The 18,479-nt window shown below is 38.2% G+C and overlaps 1 protein-coding gene across 4 annotated transcripts in view; it reads right to left on the bottom strand.

Annotated features, from left to right (window-relative positions):
* TMLHE (trimethyllysine hydroxylase, epsilon) overlaps nt 1–18,479 on the bottom strand; it is a 66,796-nt gene that overhangs the window by 37,033 nt on the left and 11,284 nt on the right. For all 4 annotated transcript variants that reach the window (XM_060003050.1, XM_060003051.1, XM_060003053.1 and 1 more), the window contains exon 2: nt 9,376–9,557. In XM_060003050.1, the coding sequence (XP_059859033.1) occupies nt 9,376–9,556 (181 nt within the window). In that variant the 5' untranslated portion in view covers nt 9,557. The remainder of the gene's footprint in view (nt 1–9,375; nt 9,558–18,479) is intronic.

The following is an 18,479-nucleotide window of genomic DNA, read 5'->3' as shown; positions in this document are numbered from 1 at the left end:
TAGTTGGTATGTATCAATTTAATTTGCATTTGCATATGGCATAAGCTATTTATGCTTCTTATATTTATTTACTCATTTTATGTTTTATGTTTACATTAAGGTAGGGACTACGTCTTCCATCTTTGGTTCTGTATAAAGTTGACACTGAACAAATGTTTATTAATTAGGTCTTGCCAAAATGTCAATACAGAAGAGAAACTTAGGACTCAACTCATTTCTCTTGTAACCTACATTTAATCAATCACCAAGGTTTGTTACTTCTGCCTCCTATATCACTCTGAAATCCACCTGACCTCTCCATTTCCACTTTTTTCTCCTGCCACCTTCAGCCAATCATCATCTCTAACAGCGGGCCTCTATAAAGCAATTTTTAAAATCAGAGTACTAAAATCAGATTGAACTTTGGAAAAACTGCTCTAGTTTCTAGATCATCAAGGTATCAAGGCAAGGCTATAGTAATCCTGGTAGGATAGTTGCCTCATTGCTGCTTTGAAGCTCATGCTATCCTATGTAACTCTGAACTTCTTAATTACTCTAATCATGTATCTCCTGAGTCACTTTATTTTTAAATAAATGAAGATCAGTTTACTGTCTTTTACTGTCACCCCGTCATCATTCTTGGCAGCTTAATCATTATTAATTGTAATACCTTCATAATTTTCATTTCAAACACCCTATACTCTGACTACCTGTTGTTGCTTTTCCAGCTCAATTATTCAGGCACTCTTCACTGTAATAATCCTTCAACTACACAAAAAGCTCCAATCCATTGACCACAAGCTCCTTTTTGTTATCCATCATCTTGCCTCCTTTAATGTCTTCGATCCCCTCCTTACAGGGCCCACCTTCCATGATCCATCATTTTAATGAATTCCTTGCAAACACCCTTAACTCCCTTGCCCCCCTATCTCCCTCTGCCATGCTTCCCTGACAAAGCTCTGACCCGGATCCACTCAGGTCCACACCTCCTCTGTGCCTGCAGCCAAGCAGCTAAACATTGTTAGAGAAAAAAAAATTAAACTGTATTGGTTACTTTCATTTTAAAATCATCACCGAAATAGCAAATGAGTACTCAATGCTGCCAAACAGTCCTTGCATAATTTCTTAGTAAAATCACTTACTCAGTCTCCAAGAACAGTATTATACATAGTCTCTTCTCTCCTCAAACTGCCAACACCACCTCTCCCTTCCCACTTTCAACTGATTACCTTGCTTACTCCTTCAAAGGGAATACGGAAGCCATTAGAAGACAATCTCCACAAACCCATGCTCCACATCCACCCACTTACATGCATCTGTGCCCATATATTCGGCCTTCCTTCTTGTTACTATGGTTGAAATATCTGTGCACTTAATCAAGGCCAACACTCTCATTTATGAATCAGATCCTCTCTCTTTCCTACTCAGGTACTACACTTCTGAAATTTTTCTATCCCCCTCTTTTGCATCATCAAATTTTCCCTCCTACTGGATCATTCTCATCAGCGAACATGTTGCAATGTCTTCCATCTTAAAACAATATTCCCCCTCCACTACCACTCCACCTCATTTTCCCTTTCATAGTGAAACTTATGGCTTGAGGTTTCCACTACCTCTCTGTTAATGAATTTGTTTTAAATTTTAGAATGATTTTAAGTTTACAGAAAAGTTGCAAATACAAGAGTTCCCATACAGCCATTGCCCAGTTTCCCTTATTACTAATACCATATATTAGTATGGTAAATTTGTCACAACTGATGAATGAATATTGATACATTATTTATTAATTAAATCCCATAATTTATTTGAATCTTATTAGTTTTCCCCTAATGCCTTTTTTCTGCCCCAGGATCCCATCCAAGACCCACATTACATTTAGTCATGTCTCCTTAGGCTCCTCTGGGCTGTGACTTTCCTTGTTTTTGATGACCTTGACAGTTTCGAGAGGTACTGGTCAGGCATTTTGTTAGAATGTCCCACAATTTGGGTTTATCTGATGCTTTTATCATGGTTAAAGTGGGGTTATAAGTTTTCGCGAAGATCGCCACAGGAGTGAGGTGCCCTTCTCACCATATCATATCACTGGTACATGCTATCAAAGGTAGTGTTTGCTACATTTCTCTACTTAAGTTACCCCACCCTCCTTCCATATTCTATTCTTCGGCAGCAAATCACTAAGTGCAGCCTGCATTCTAGGACTGGGGACTTGAGATCCACCTCCATAGTTGGGGGAGGAGGAATATCTACATAAATTATTTGGAATTCTTTTGTATGGGACATTTATATGTACTCTCCCTATTTATTCATGTATCAGCATGGATTCATTTATTTTATACTTTTGGTTATAATCTAATATTATATTATTTATTTTCTTGCTCAAATTCTTTCAGATTTGGCCATTAGAAGCTCTTTTAGTTAGCTCCTGTGTCCCTTTAACATTGCCTCGTCATTTTTTTGAGCACTTCCCTACTTTCTGGGACTTCAAGATTCTCCAGGCTCATCTTGTATTTTCTCTGACCCAGCTCTACAATAGTCCATTTTTCTAAGGAGCCCTTGGTTCCTTTTCTTGGAGCATGGTATTAGAAACCAAGATCTGGGTGTTCTCATTTCCACTGTGGTGTCATTGTTTCCAGGACCTCTCAGTGGCTAGAGCTAGGAAATATACTAATCTATGTGTAAAAACATATCTATACAGTCGACCCTTTAACAACATGGGTTTGAACTGCACAGGTCCACTTACACACAGACTTTTTTTCAATAGTACATGCTATGGTACTACACAGTCTGTGGTTGGTTGAACCCGAGAATGTGGAAATGTGGATACAGAGCAACTGTAGCAGGGAAGAGCAAAATCAGACTCCATGCTGGATCTGTTTCTTTTATTTTAACCTTTGCTCTCTGTTGTTTTTTGTTACTCTAATCACTAAAAGGATGTTGTCTATAGCTACTGGCATACATAATGGTCTACCTTGGGGAACCCTGCCCCTCTGCCTGAATGTTAAACTAAAGTGCCTTTGTTCAGCTCACAGGGAAACATCCTGACCCTGCCCACCAGTGAATGGCTGCAAGAAAGAAGAAATTAACACATCCCCTCCCCGAGGCTGGTCAAACCAGGAGATGTTTTGCAAGACTTGTGGCCTTTTTAGTTTACTTCCTCATCTCCTCCCCCTCTCTGTTCTATAAAATAAACTGGCATCCAGACCCCAATAAGATGATACTCTAGGACATTAGTGCACCATCTTCTCAGATGCCTGGCTTTCCAAATAAGTCACTGTTCCTTGCCTCAACACCTCATCTCCTGATTTATTGGCCTGTTGTGCAGCGAGCAGAGTGAGCTTGGACTCAGAGCTGTGTATACAGAGGGCAATCTACAAGTTATATGCGGATTTTTGACTGCACAGAGGGTTGGCACCCATAACTCCTGCATCGTTCAAGGGTCGACTGTAATTATTTCTGCATCTATACATCTGTATCTATATTAGGCTAAACATGAGTTTATACTGATGTCTTCAACTATAATCCAGTACCACATGACTCATTCTAGCATTTCCCCTATACTTATGGGTAACCACACTCTCCAGACCCCTAGCAACCACTGATTTGTTTACTGTCCCTATAGTTTTGCCTTCAACAGAATGTCATGTCATTCCTTCTGATTGCTGAATAGTATTCCATTGTATGGATGTACTATAGTTTGTTAATTAACCTATTGAAGGATATTTTGATAGCTTCCCACTTTTGACAATTATGAATAAGGTGGTTTTTCATGTGTGGGTTTTTGCTGTGGACATAAGTTTACAAATCAGTTGGGTAAACACCTAGGAGTGCAACTGTTGACAAGTCCATGTTTAACTTTATAAGAAACTACCAAATTTTCTTCCAGAGTGGCTATACTATTCTTGTATTATTACCAGCAATGAATACAAGTTCCTATTGCTCTGCATTCTTGTCAGCATTAAGTACTGCCAGGTTTTTTTGGATTTTAGTCATTCTAATAGGTGTATAGTAGCATCTCATTGTGGCTTTAATTTGCATTTACCTAATGAAATCATGTTGAGCATGTTTTCATATGCTTATTTGCCATACTTTGGTCCTCTGGTGAAGTGCCTGTTCAGATCTTTCTACGCTTTTAAAAATTGGGTTATTTGTTTTCTTACTGTTAAGTTTTAAGAGGTTTTTCTAAAATCTGCATACAAACCTTTTCTCAAGCATGTGGTTTGCAAATATTTTCTCCACGTCTGTGTGGCTTTTCTTTTCATTCTTTTAACAGTGTCTTTCACAGAGAAAATGTTTTGAATTTTGATAGAGTCCAATTTACCATTTTTTCCTTTATGGATTAAGCTTTTGAAGTTGCATCTAAGAACTCTTTGCTTAATCCAAGGTAACAAACATTTTCTCATACAGTTTTATAGTTTTGCATTTTACAGTTAGGCTTATGATCAACTTTGAGCTATTTTTTACACAAAGTATGAGGCAGGTGTGAACATTTTGTTTTGTTTTGCTCTTTTGCATAGGGATGTCCAACTGTTCTAACACCACCTGTTGAAAAAAACAGTCCTTTCTTTATTGAATTGACTTTGCACTTTTGTCAAAAATCTGTTTACCATATCTGTGTGGGTCTATTTCTGGGCTCTCAATTTTGTTCCACTGTTCTATGTATCTACCCTTTTGACAACACCACACTGCCTTGATTGTAGTTGATCCTTGAACAACACAGGTTTGAACTGTTTGGGTCTACTTATAAGCAGACTTTTTTCAATAGTAAATACTATAGTACTACCTGATTTGCAGTTAAATTGATCTGTGGATGTAAAACCACATATATGAAAGAACTACGTATATACAGAGGGCTGACTGTAAATTACACTCAGATTTTTGACTGCTCAAAAAGTTGGCACCCTAACCCCGTGTTGTTTGTGTTAACTGTACTAAGGTTAATTTAAGCCCCTTGACTTAATTTTTTTCCAGAAGTGTATTGGCTATTCTGATACCTTTGTCTTTCCACATACGTTATTTATTTATTTATTTATTTTAAATTTTTATTTATTTTTGGCTGCGCTGGGTCTTCGTTACTGCATGCTGGCTTTCCTCTAGTTGCGGCGAGGGGGGCTACTCTTCATTGCAGTGCATGGGCTTCTCATTGCGGTGGCTTCTTTTGTTGCGGAGCACAGGTTCTAGGTGCACGGGCTCAGTAGTTGTGAGCACGGGCTTAGTTGCTCCACAGTGTGTGGGATCTTCCCGGACAAGGGCTCGAACCTGTGTCCCCTGCATTGGCAGGCAGATTCTTAACCACTGCGCTACCAGGGAAGCCCCCTCCACATACATTTTTGAATCAGTTTGTCAATATCTATAAAAAAGTCTGCTGGGATTCTTTGAGTGGGATCGCACTGAATCTATAGATCATACTGAGAATTCACATCTTAAAAATATTGGGTCTTCTAACCTATGAGCATGGAATGTCTTTCCAATTACTTGTGTTCTTTCATGTTTTTAATCAGTGCTTTGTAGTTGTCTGCACACAGATTGTGCGTGTGTGTGTGTGTGTTTATTGCCATGCATCCCCCTCCAGCCACTGCTTTCGTTGTTTACCACAAATTTTGATAAGTTGTATATTCATTTTCATTTAGTTCAATATATTTTTAACTTTCCTTGAGACTTATTTTACTTATACATTTTTTGGAAGTGTATAGCTTAATTTCCAAATATTTGGGACTTTTCTGTTATAGACTTCTAGTTTTTTCTGTTATGGTCAATGTAAATACTCTATATGTTTTTAGAGTCTTTAAAATTTTTGAGCTTTGTTTTATGGCCCAGAATGTGGTCTACCTTGATGAATGTTTCATTTAAACTTCAGAACAATGTGTACTTTACTGTTGTTGGATGGACTGTTCTATAAATATCAATTGGGTCAAGCTGGTTGACGGTGCCTGCTTAATCTATCGGTTACTGAGAGAGGTATTAAAACCAACTGAAATTGTGGATTTGTTTACTTCTACTTTTATCTCTGCCAGTTTTTGCTTCATGCGTTTTGATGGTTTATTGTTAGGTGCTACATTTTTAGGATAGTTACAGGTTCTCTTGGAGAACTGAACCCTTTATTACTATGTTATGTGCCTCTTTATCCATGATAATCTTCCATGTTCTGAAGACTGCTTTGTCTGAAATTAACATAGTTACTGTTGTTTTGATTAGCATTTCATGGTGTTTCTATTTCCATCCCTTAACTTTAAATTAAAAAAATTAAATAGACTATTTTTTAGAGCAGTTTTAGGTTCACAGCAAAACTGAGACAAAGGTACAGACAGCTCCATATATCCCTTGTCCCCACATCACCCCTTAAGTTTTATCCTGAGTCTTTATATTTAAAGTTCATTTCTTGTAGACAACATATAGTAGAATTTTTTTTTGATCCATTTTGACAATCTTTGCATTTTGACTGGTGTGGTTAGGCAATTTATATTTGAAGAGATTACTGATGTAGTTGACTCTAAATCTACCTTCTTGCTGTTTTCTATTTGTTGTATTTACTCCTTGTTTCTTTTTTCCTCTTTTTCTACCTTCTCTGAATTTCCTTGGGTTTTTTTTTGTTTTGTTTTTTTTTTTGCGGTATGCGGGCCTCTCACTGTTGTGGCCTCTCCCGTTGCGGAGCACAGGCTCCGGACGCGCAGGCCCAGCAGCCATGGCTCACGGGCCCAGCCGCTCCGTGGCACGTGGGATCTTCTCGGACCGGGGCACGAACCCGTGTCCCCTGCATCGGCAGACAGACTCTCAACCACTGTGCCACCAGGGAAGCCCTTCCTTGGGTATTTTTTATGATTCCATTTTATCTCATTTCTTGACTTATTATTTATACTATTTTTTAAAACTTTTTTAGTAGTTTTCCTAATGTTTACAATGTACATTTTAAATAGTCCAAGTCCACCTTTAGATAACTCTAAAAGTGTCATCCAAAGTGGCTGTACTATTTTGCATGCCAATAGCAATGAAAAAGAGCTCTGATTCCTATTCATCCTTGGTAGAACTTGGTATTGTCAGTTCTTTTGATTTACCTTATAATAGAATATTCCTAATTTCTCCCTCCTATCCTCTGTCACATTGTTGTCATTTGTTTCACTTTTATATGTGCTATGAACACCAAATACACTGCTATTACTATTTAAATAATTAAAATTTAGTGCAATTAAGGAGAAAAGTTTATATTTTATCTTCATTCATTTAAAACACTCTTCATTTTTTAATGTAGACCCAAGTTTGTGACCTATATCATTTTTGTTCTGCCAGAAGAAATTCCTTTACAATATTTTGAGAAGTTATATGAGAAAGTCTATTTCTCTCTCACTTTTGAAGCATTGCTGGATATAGAATCCCAGGTTGGCAGTTTTTTCTCCTTTTAATACTTTAAAACTATCATGCCGTTGTGTTCTTGCTTGTATAGTTTCTCATGAGAACTCTGCTGTAATTCCTCTGTTTCTGTGTAAGTGAAGTGTTTTTCTCCCCTCTGACTGCCTTCAAGATCTGCTCTTTGTTTTTGCTCTTTTGCCTAAGTGTGGGGTTTTGTGGGGGGGGGGGTTAAAAATGGATACTAAGCTTCTCTAAGCTTCTTGGATATGTGGTTTGGTGTCTGTCACTTATTGTGGAAAGCTTTCAAAAATTATTTCTTCAAATATTTCTTCTGCTTAGTTCTTTCTTTCTTTTCTTTCTGGTATTCCATTCATGTATATGTTACAACTTTTGATATTGTTCAACACTTCCTGAATACTCTTTTTCTGTTTGTTTGTTTCCACTCTCATTTTCTCTGTGCATTTCAGTCTGGGTAATTTTTATTGATCTATCTTTATATTCACTGATTCTATCCCTTGTTGTATCTTATGAGCCCATCAAAGTCATTCCTCATTTCTGTTACTGTGCTTTTGATTTCCTTTTGATTCTTTCTTATATTTTCCATCACCCTGCTGACATTATCTATCTGGTCTTTCATTTTGTCTACCTTTTCCATTAGAATCCTTAAGATATTAACCATAGTTATTTTAAATTTCCTGACTGGAAATTTCAACACCTGTGTCATATGTGAGTCTAGTTCTGATGGTGTTTTGTCTCTTCAACTTGTGTTATTTCTTGCCTTTTAGCATGTTTTGTAATTTTGTTCCTGTAGTTGACAGCCAGACATGTATAGAGCAGTAGATACTGAGGTAAATAGGAATTTATGGGTGACTATATCAATCTGGCCAAGAGTTGGGCTATGTTTGACATTTACTTCTCTATGGGTACCAGAGGCTTTAAATTTCTCTAGTAATCTTGTTTTTATCCCCCCTCTTGGTCTTGGCCCTTCTTTTTGTGCTTCACCTCAGAGACAGTCTGTCTTTTGCAGCTGTAATCCACTGCTATTTTAACTGGAGGCTTGTTAGTTGGTTGTAGTGGGGGGGAGGGGAATCCTCTAATCTTTGAATTAAGTCTAAGTCTTTGGAGTGCATAGTGGGCCTATGTTTTGGGAGTGTGGCCTTCATGGTTGTTTTTGTCCCTTTCCAGGGTGTTGTGAATTGAACTGCATTCCTCAAAAAGATATGCTGAAGTCTTAACTTCTAGTACATGTGAATGAGACGTTATTTGGAAATAGGGTCTTGGAAGATAATCTAGATAAGATGAAGTCATACTGGATTAGCATGGGCCCTAAATCCAACAAATGGTCCCCTTATAAGGAGAGAGAAATTTGAAGTCACAGAAGAGACACAGGGAAGATGATGGAGGCAGAGAGTGTAGTGATGTTGCCAAATAACACCAAGGATTGTTGGCAACCACCAGAACCCAGAAGAGGGAAGGAAGAGTTCTCTCCTAGAGTCTTCGGAGAGGACATGGCCCTGCCAACATCTTGATTTCAGACTTCCTGCTTCTAGAACTGTGAAAGAATAAATTTCTGTTGTTTGTGCCAATTAGTTTATGGTAATTTGTCACAGCAGTGCTAGGGTAAAGCTTTTTTCCCCTATGCCACCCAATACTTTCCCTGGCTATAGAATTTCCAGTCTATGTCTCTGAAACTCTCTCCCTTGTACACTGAGGCTTTTTTTCTTCTTTCTTTATTTTTTCTTAGATGAGACAGGGAGATAGAGTGGGGCTGGGGCATAGCAGACCTCCCTTTCCCTAGCTGGGATGAGATTTTCCTATTACCCTATATTAGTTTTGTCTTTCTTGCAACCTGTAAAATAATCCTGGAAATAAATGGTTAGAAGTCTTCGCAACTCCACAGAAAGTACTTTCAGTCCACATGAAAAGTATCTGTCATTGCACAACAATGTAAATATACTTTGCACTACTGAAGTGTACACTTAAAATGGTTACGATATTAAATTTTGGTTTTTCTGTCACAATTAAAAATAAAGTATCTGCCTCTACACATCTTACCAAAATGATCTTCGTGTTGCTGCCAAACACAATTCAGAGACTTGGAGGCTGTATGGTGCCACTGGATGGCTAATGGAAATAAGCTTTTGAAGTTGGGCTGTTGAAGGGCCCAACATGTGACTCGTCCCCTCAGCAGGTCCTGGAGCCTGCTTTGTAGATGGGACAACCTGCGGCACCACATCCTAGAAAATTTGACAATGAGAGTGTTAGTAACAATATAAAACAATGTTTATAAGGCTGTAGGATACTACATATCTAGCTATGTGAAAGAACAGATTTTATTATCTCAACCATAGCATTAAAGGAGAAATTCTGAACAGCTAAGGATAAGTGGTTGATAACCATTACTTCTATCTTCTCACCAGCCACTCATATTATGCATTGCAATCTTGCTTCCACCCCACTATCTAACTGAAGTGGTTCTTTAGAAAATCACTAATTTTAACCTTTCAACCACATATGGAAGGATTGCTTTTTAGGGCTTATCATTCTGGGACTCTCCACTGTGACACTATTAATCACCCTCATCCTGACTCCTTGAAACTTTCTTTTCCACTGATTATGTGTGATTGTGGGCAAGTTTCATAAACTCTCAGTGTCTCTGTTTCCTGTTTTGTAAAACGAGGATGACAATAATACTTATCCCATGGGTTTAGTGTGAGGACTAAAGTACTTAGAACTTTGTTGTCACATAGTAAGTCCTATATATGTCCTATATATGATATGCTATCATTCTAATCATCGTTATTATTGTGGTTATTATTAGGGATAAACTATATCTATTGGCAAAAGTACCTGATAAACTTGCTTGGAGTTGGTGATACCCTAAGTGTCATGTTTTCAGAAATATTAATAAAATAACTTCATTTGCATAAGATCTTAAAAGGAATTAATTCATCCTGTGGGAAAAGATGGAGAAACCCATGCCACTGCAGAAAAGCTGTATGCTGCTTGACATGAACCTTCTCAATAACCCCTTAAGGTCACTAAACCCGCTAAAAATGCTTATTTTGAGTGGATGTATACATGTTAAGTGTGTGGTGTAAGCTAATAAATGGACTGATTGGTTTCATACACAAAGGCCATAGCTAGAGACATAATAGAATTTGCTGATGAATTAGGGAGGGTTCTGAAATAGGTTAGGAAATTGAGAGTTAAAGTCTAAGACAGAGGCTGGCAAACTATGGCCCATGCCTATTTTCATATGGCCACATACAGGTTTTACATTTTAAAGGACTGTAAATAAAAACAATAACATTGGACCAAGACCATATGTGGCCTGCAAAGTCTACAATATTTGCTATCTGGCCCTTCAGAGAAAAAAATTTCCAACCCTTAGTCTAATGCTTAATTGTTAATCAAATACTCTTCTCCATTTACAATGCCTTACTCCCCACAAAAAAAAAAACATTCTTAAGCAAGTGTATTCATTCATTTCTTCATTATTTCACTTGACAAATATTACCAAGCATGTGTAAATAGGGTACTTTCTTAAGTACTAGGAATACAAATATAAATAATCAATCCCAGCCACCATTCAAGAATCTCATAATCATCTAGTATGGAAGAAAGACAACTACTACTATCTATAGTAGTTTTAAACACAGAGTACAGTGAAAAAGTGCAAAGGAGAAAGTGGTTAACTATGCCTAGGAAAACTGGGAGGACTCCATATGATCAGTGTTCTTTGTAGAAGTGCTTCATTGTTTTCTATTTACTTACAAAATAAAATTTGCTCATTGTAGAAGATGCTGGAGTAGAAGGACCCTGAACTCATCTCCTCCCAGGGGCACACCAAAATTACGACTATTTACAGAGCAGCTATCTCTGTAATATGAGAATGACCTAAACACTAGCTGAAGAGACATTCCACAACTAAAGATATAAAGGAGAAACCACAATGAGATGGGTAGGAAAAGTTGAGATGCAGTATAGTCAAGACCCATACCCCTGAGTGGGTGACCCACAAGTGGGAGGATAATTACAATTGCACAGGTTCTACCCAAGGAGTGAGGGGTCTGAGCCCCCACATCAGGCTCCCTATCCTGGTGGTCCTGCACCAGGAAGACAAGTCCCCAGAACGCTTGGCTTTGAAGGCAAGCGGGGCTTACTTTTGGGAGAGTCAGAAGGCTGTAGGAAATAGAGACTCCATCATTAAAGGGCACACACAAAATCTCACACACTCCAGGACCCAGGGCAGAGGCAGTAATTTCAAAGGAGCCTGGGTCAGACCCACCTGCTGATCTTGGAGAGAGCTTCCTGAAGAGGCAGAAGGCCACTGCAGCTCACCCTGGGGACACAGACACTGGTGGCAGCCATTTGGGGAGCTCATTCTACCATGAGGACACTGGTGCTGGCAAGGAACATTGTGGAATCCTCCCTCTAGATTATTAGCACCAGGACCTGGACCCACCCCCAGCCTGTTAGCACTAGTACTAGAGTCCGGGTCCTGATTCTGCCCACCAGTGAGGCAACACTAAGCCCAAGATCACCAGGGCCACAACCCCACTAACCAACAGGCTAACACCAGCTCCAGGACCTCCCTGGGCCACAATCCTGCCTATCAGGAGGCTGACACCAGCTTTAAGACACCATGGGCCCCTCAGCTAGCTGCCCCAGGATCCAGACCCACTCAACAGTGGGCTGACACCAGCTTTGTAATATCAGATGCCACAGTCAGCCATGTCAGGAACTGGCCCCATGCACTGGCAGGCTGATGCTTGATCTGGGACAACTGGCCCTGCAACAAGCCACACTGACTGGGCTCTGCCCACCTGTGGGCCAGCACTAGCCCTGGGATTTCCTGGGGCTCTGCAGCCAGGCCTCTTGAGACCCAGCCCCAATCTCCAGTGGCCAGCAGCCTCTGTACAAGGCAGAGCCTGATAATCAGCCAGACAGGGCCTGCCATACCTACCAGACCACTCATAGTAGCCAGCCCCCCACAACAGAAGGGCCCACACAGCCCACACAGGGGGCACTCCCAGGGCATATAACTCTGGTGACCAGAGGGGAGTGCACTGCTCGGACACATAGGATGCCTCATAAAAAAAGCCACTTCTCCAAAGTTGGGAAATGTAACAACCTACCAGATACACAGAAATAAAAATAGCAAATTAGGCAAAATGAGGCAATAGAGGAATATGTTCCAAATGAAGGAACAAGATAAAATCCCAGAAGAAGAACTAAGTGGAAATAAGCAATCTACCCAATAAAGCGTTCAGGTCACGATCATAAAGATGCTCAAAGAACTTGGGAGAAGACTGGACAAGCACAGTGAGAACTTTAACAAAGAGTTAGACAATATAAAGAGGAACCAAGCAAAGTTGAAGAATGCAATAACTGATATTAAAAAGCATACTAGAAGGAATCGACAATAGATTACATGATACAGAGGATCAGATCAGCTAACTGGAAGACAGAGTAGTGGAAATTACTTAAGCTGAAAAAAGAAAAAAGAATTAAAAAAAATGAAGACAGTTTAAGAGACCTCTGGAATAACATCAAGTGTACTAACGGGTCCCAAAAGGAGAAGAGAGAACGGGGCAGAAAACATATTGGAAGACATAATAGCTTAAAAATTCCCTAACCTGGGAAAGGAAACAGACATCCATGTCCAGGAAGCACAGAGAGTCACAAACAGGATCAACCCAAAGAGGAACACACCAAGACACACTGTAATTAAAATGGCAAAAATTAAAGATAAAGTGGGAATATTAAGAGCAGCAAGGGTAAAGCAAAAAGTTACATACAAGGGAATTCCCATAAAGTTATCAACTGACTTTTCAGCAGAAACTCTGCAGGCTAGAAGGAAGTGGCACAATATATTTACAGTGATGAGAGGGAAAAAACTTCAACCAGGAATACTCTACGCATCAAGGCTCTCATTCAGTTTTGATGGAGAGATCAAGTTTTACACACAAGCAAAAGCTAAGAGGGTTCAGCACCATCAAAACAGCTTTACAAGAAATGTTAAAGGTACTTCTCTAAGTGGAAAAGAAAAGGCCACCACCAGAGATATGAAAATTATGAAAGGAAAAATCTCATTGGTAAAGGCAAATATATACAGTCATGGTAGAAAAATTAACCACTTATTAAGCTAGTAGGAAGGTTAAAAGACTAGAGTAGTAAAATCATCTATAACCACAATGGATAGTTAAGGGATACATAAAACAGAAAGATGCAAAATAAGATGTCAAATAGTAAACATTGGGGGAGGAGGGTAAAGATGCAGGGTTGTTAAAATGCATTCAAACTAAAGAGATCAGTAACTTACAATAATTACATATATATATATATATATATATAATTTGCTATATATAAATCCCATGGTAAATACACATCAAAAAACTATAATATATACACACACAGAGAGAGAAGAGAAAGGAATCCAAATATAATGCTAAAGATAGTCATCAAATCACAAGGGGAGAGAGCAAAAGAAGAAAGGAACAACAATTAAAAAAAGACAGGGGCTTCCCTGGTGGCGCAGTGGTTGAGAGTTCGCCTGCCGAAGCAGGGGACACGGGTTCGCGCCCCGGTCCGGGAGGATCCCACATGCCGCGGAGCGGCTGGGCCCGTGAGCCATGGCCACTGAGCCTGCGCTTCTGGAGCCTGTGCTCTGCAACGGGAGTGGCCACAACGATGAGAGGCCCGCGTACCGCAAAAAAAAAAAAAAAAAAAAAGACAATCCCAAAACAATTAACAAAATAGCAATAAGTACATACCTAACAATAATTAAGTATTTATTTATGTATTTATTTATTTTTATTTTTTGGCCACACAGCATGCGGGATCTTAGTTCCCTGACCAGGGATTGAACCCACACCCCCTGCATTGGAAGCACAGAGTCTTAATCACTGGAGCACCAGGGAAGTCCCAACAATAATTACTTTAAAGGTAAATGAACTAAATGTTCCAATCAAAAGACAGAGTGGCTGGATAGATACAAAAACAAGACCCCTATTTATGCTGCTTACAAGATACTAACTTCAGATCTAAAGACACAGACAGACTGAAAGTAAAGGGATGGAAAAAAGGTATTTCGTGTAAACAGAAATGAAAAGAAAGCTGGGGTAGCGATTTTTATATCAGATAAAATAGACTTTAAAATAAAGACTGTAACAAGAGATAAAGATGGACATTACATAATGATAAAGGGATCAATCCAACAAAAAGATATAACAATTTTAAATATAAATGCACCCAACATAGGAGCACCTAAATACATAAAGCAATATTAACAAACATAAAGGGAGAAACTGACAGTAACACTATAACAGTAGGGGACTTTAACACCCTACTTACAGCAATAGACAGATCATCCAGACAGATAATCAGTAAGAAACACTGGCCTTAAATGACACATTAGACTAGATGGCCTTAATAGTGTATATAGAACATTCCATCCAAAAGTCCCAGAATACACATTCTTTTCAAGTAACATGGAATATTCTCCAGGATAGATCACATGCTAAGCCACAGAATAAATCTCAGTAAATTTAAGAAGATTGAAATCACATTGAGCATCTTTTGCAAACACAATGCTATGAGACTAGCAATCAACTACAAGAAACAAAACTGTAAAAAACACAAAACACATGGAGAACAAACAACACTGTAGTAAACAACCAAGGGTCACTGAAGAAATCAAAGAGGACATCAAAAAATATGAATATGAAAATGAAAATACAGTGGTCCAAAATCTATGGGATACAGGAAAAAAATTTCTAAGAGGGACGTTTATAGTGATTCAAACCTACCTCAGGAAACAGGAAAAATCTCAAACAACCTAATCTTACATGTAATGGAACAAGAAAAAGGAGAGCAAACAAAACCCAAAGTTGGTAGAAAAGAAATCATAAAGATCAGAAAAGAAACGAATGAAATAGAGACTAAACTACAGTAGAAAAGATCAACGAAACTAGGAACTGGTTCTTAAAAAGATAAACAAAATTGATAAACCTTTAGCCAGACTCATCAAGAAGAAAAGAAGGCCCAAATAAGTAAAATCAGTAATAAAACACAAGTTAGAACCAACACCAGAGAAACAGAAAGGATCATAAGAGATTACCACAAAAAGTTATACACCAATAAAATGGACAACAGAGAAGAAATGGAAAAATTCCTAGAAATGTACAATATCTGAAGACTGAATCAGGAAGAAACAGAAAATATGAACAGACCAATGACCAGTAATGACATTAAATCAGGAATGAAAACAGCTCCCAACAAACAAAGGTCTAGGATCAGATACCTTCACAGGTAAATTCAACCAAACATTTAGAGAAGAGTTAACACCTATCCTTCTCAAATTATTCCCCAAAACTGCAGAGGAAGGAATAGCTTCCAAACTCATTCTACCAGGCCAGCATCACCCTGATACCAAACCAAAGTTATCAAAAAAAAAGAGAAAATTACAGGCCAATATCACTGATGAACATATATGCAAATTCCTCAACAAAATATTAGCAAACCAAATTCAGAAATACATTAAAAGGATCATACACCATGACCAAATGGGATTCATTCCAGGGATACAAAGATGGTTCAATAGCCACAAATTGATCAGTGTGATATACCACATTAACAAATTGAAGAGAAAAAAAAATCATATGATCATTTCAGTAGATGAAGAAAAAGCTTTTGACAAAATTCAACATCCATTTATGATAAAAACTCTCAACAAAGTGGGTACAGAGGGAACAAACCTCAACATAATAAAGGCCATATATGACAAGCCCACAGCTAACATCACACTCAATGGTGAAAAGCTGACACCATTTCCTCTAAAATCAGGAATAAGACAAGGATGCCCACTCTCATCACTTCTACTCAATATAGTATTGGAAGTTCTAGCCAGACCACTCAGACAAGAAAATAAAATAATGGAATACAAATTGGAAAGAATGAAGTAAAACTGTCACTGTTTTCAGATGTGGTGATATTACACATGAAGATCCTAAAGATGCCACCAAACAACTACTAGAACTCATCAATTAATTTGGTAAAGTTGCAGGATATGAAATTAATATAGAGAAATCTATTGCACCTCTATACACTAACAATGAACTATCAGAAAGAGAAATTAAGAAAGTAATCCCATTCACAATCACATCAAAAGGAATAAGATACCTAGGAATAAATGTAACCAAAATGTAAAAGACATGTACTCAGAAAACTATGAGAAACCAATGAAAGAAATTGAAGATGACACAAATAGATGGAAAGATATACTGTGTTCTTGGTTTGGAAGCATTAATATTGTTTAAATGACCATACTATCTAAGGCAATCTAGCGACTCAATGCAATCCCTATCGAAACATCAGTGGTATTTTTCATAGAACTAGAAAAAGTAATTATAAAATTTTATGGAAACACAAAAAAACCCAAATAGCCAAAACAATCTTGAGAAAGAAGAATAAAGCTGGAGGTATCATGCCCCCGATTTCAAACTATACTATAATACTATGGTAATCAAAACAGTATGGTACTGACACAAAAACAGACACATAGATCAATGCAACAGAATAGAGAACTCAGAAATAAACCCACACTTATATGGGCAAGTAATCTACAACAAAGTAGGCAAGAATATACAATGGGTAAAAGACAGCCTCTTCAATAAATGATGTTGGAAAACCTGGACAGCTACATGCAAAAGAATCAAAAGTGGACTACTTTCTCACACCATTCACAAAAATAAATTCAAAATGGATTAAAGACTTAAATGTAAGACCTGAAACCAGAAAACTTCTAGAAGAAAACATAGGCAGTATGCGCTTTTACATTTGTCTTAGTAATAGTTTTTTGGATATGTCTCCCTAGGCAAGGGAAACAAAAGCAAAAATAAACAAATGGGATTACATCAAACTAAAAAGCTATTGTACAGCAAAGGAAGCTACCAGCAAAATGAAAAATTTGCCTTTTGAATGGGAAAAGATCTTTGTAAATGATATATCTGGTTAATATCCAAAATATAGAAATAATTCATAAATTCAACATTAAAAAAAGCAAATAACCCAATTAAAAATGGGCAGAGGACTTCCCTGGTGGCGCAGTGGTTGAGACTCCGCCTGCCAATGCAGGGGACACGGGTTTGTGCCCCGGTCTGGGAAGATCACACATGCTGCGGAGCGGCTGGGCCTGTGAGCCATGGCCGCTGAGCCTGCACGTCCGGAGCCTGTGCTCTGCAACGGGAGAGGCCACAACAGTGAGAGGCCTGCATACCACAAAACAAAAACAAAAACAAAAACAAAACAAAAAAAATGGGCAGAGGACCTGAATAGACATTTTCCCAAAGAAGACATACAGATGACCAACAGGCACATGAAAAGATGCTCAATATCACTAATCATCAAGAAAATGCAAGTCAAAAACCACAATGAAATACTACTTCACACCTGTCAGTATGGCTATTATCAAAAAGCTAACAAATAACAAGTGTTGGTGAGGATGTGGAGAAAAAGGAACCCTCGTGCACTGTTGGTGGGAACGTAAATTGGTGCAGCCACTATAGAAAACAGTATAAAGTTTCCTCAAAAAATAAAAAACTGAACTACCATGTGATCCAGCAATTCCACTCCTGGGTATTTATATGAAGAAAATGAAAACACTAAACTGAAAAGATATATGCACCCCTATGTTCATTGCAGCATTATTTACAGTAGTCATGATATGGAAGCACCCTAGATCCCATCAATATATGAGTGGAAAAAGAAGATGTTACACCCCCACACACACAGACAGACTGGAATATTAGTCAGCCATAAAAAAGAATGAAATCTTGCCATTTGTGAAAACATAGATAGACCTAGAGGGTATTATGCTAAGTAAAATACATAAGACAGAGAAAGACAAATTGTATATGATCTCACTTATATGTGGAATCTAAAAACCAAAACAAATTAACAAACATAATAAACCAGAAACAGAGTCATAGATACAGAAAACAAACAGGTGTTTGCCAGAAGGGAGAGCAGTGGAGGGAGGAAAGAAATAGATTAGGGAGATTAAGAGGTACAAATATCCAGTTGCAAAATAAATGAGTCACCGGTATGAAATGTACAGTGTGGGGAATATAGTTATAGCTATGTAATATCTTTGT

The sequence above is a fragment of the Delphinus delphis genome, chromosome X (genome assembly GCF_949987515.2).
Source record: "Delphinus delphis chromosome X, mDelDel1.2, whole genome shotgun sequence".
In the NCBI taxonomy this organism is placed as follows: Eukaryota; Metazoa; Chordata; class Mammalia; order Artiodactyla; family Delphinidae; genus Delphinus; species Delphinus delphis.
This window is presented reverse-complemented; position numbering and strand designations above follow the sequence as displayed.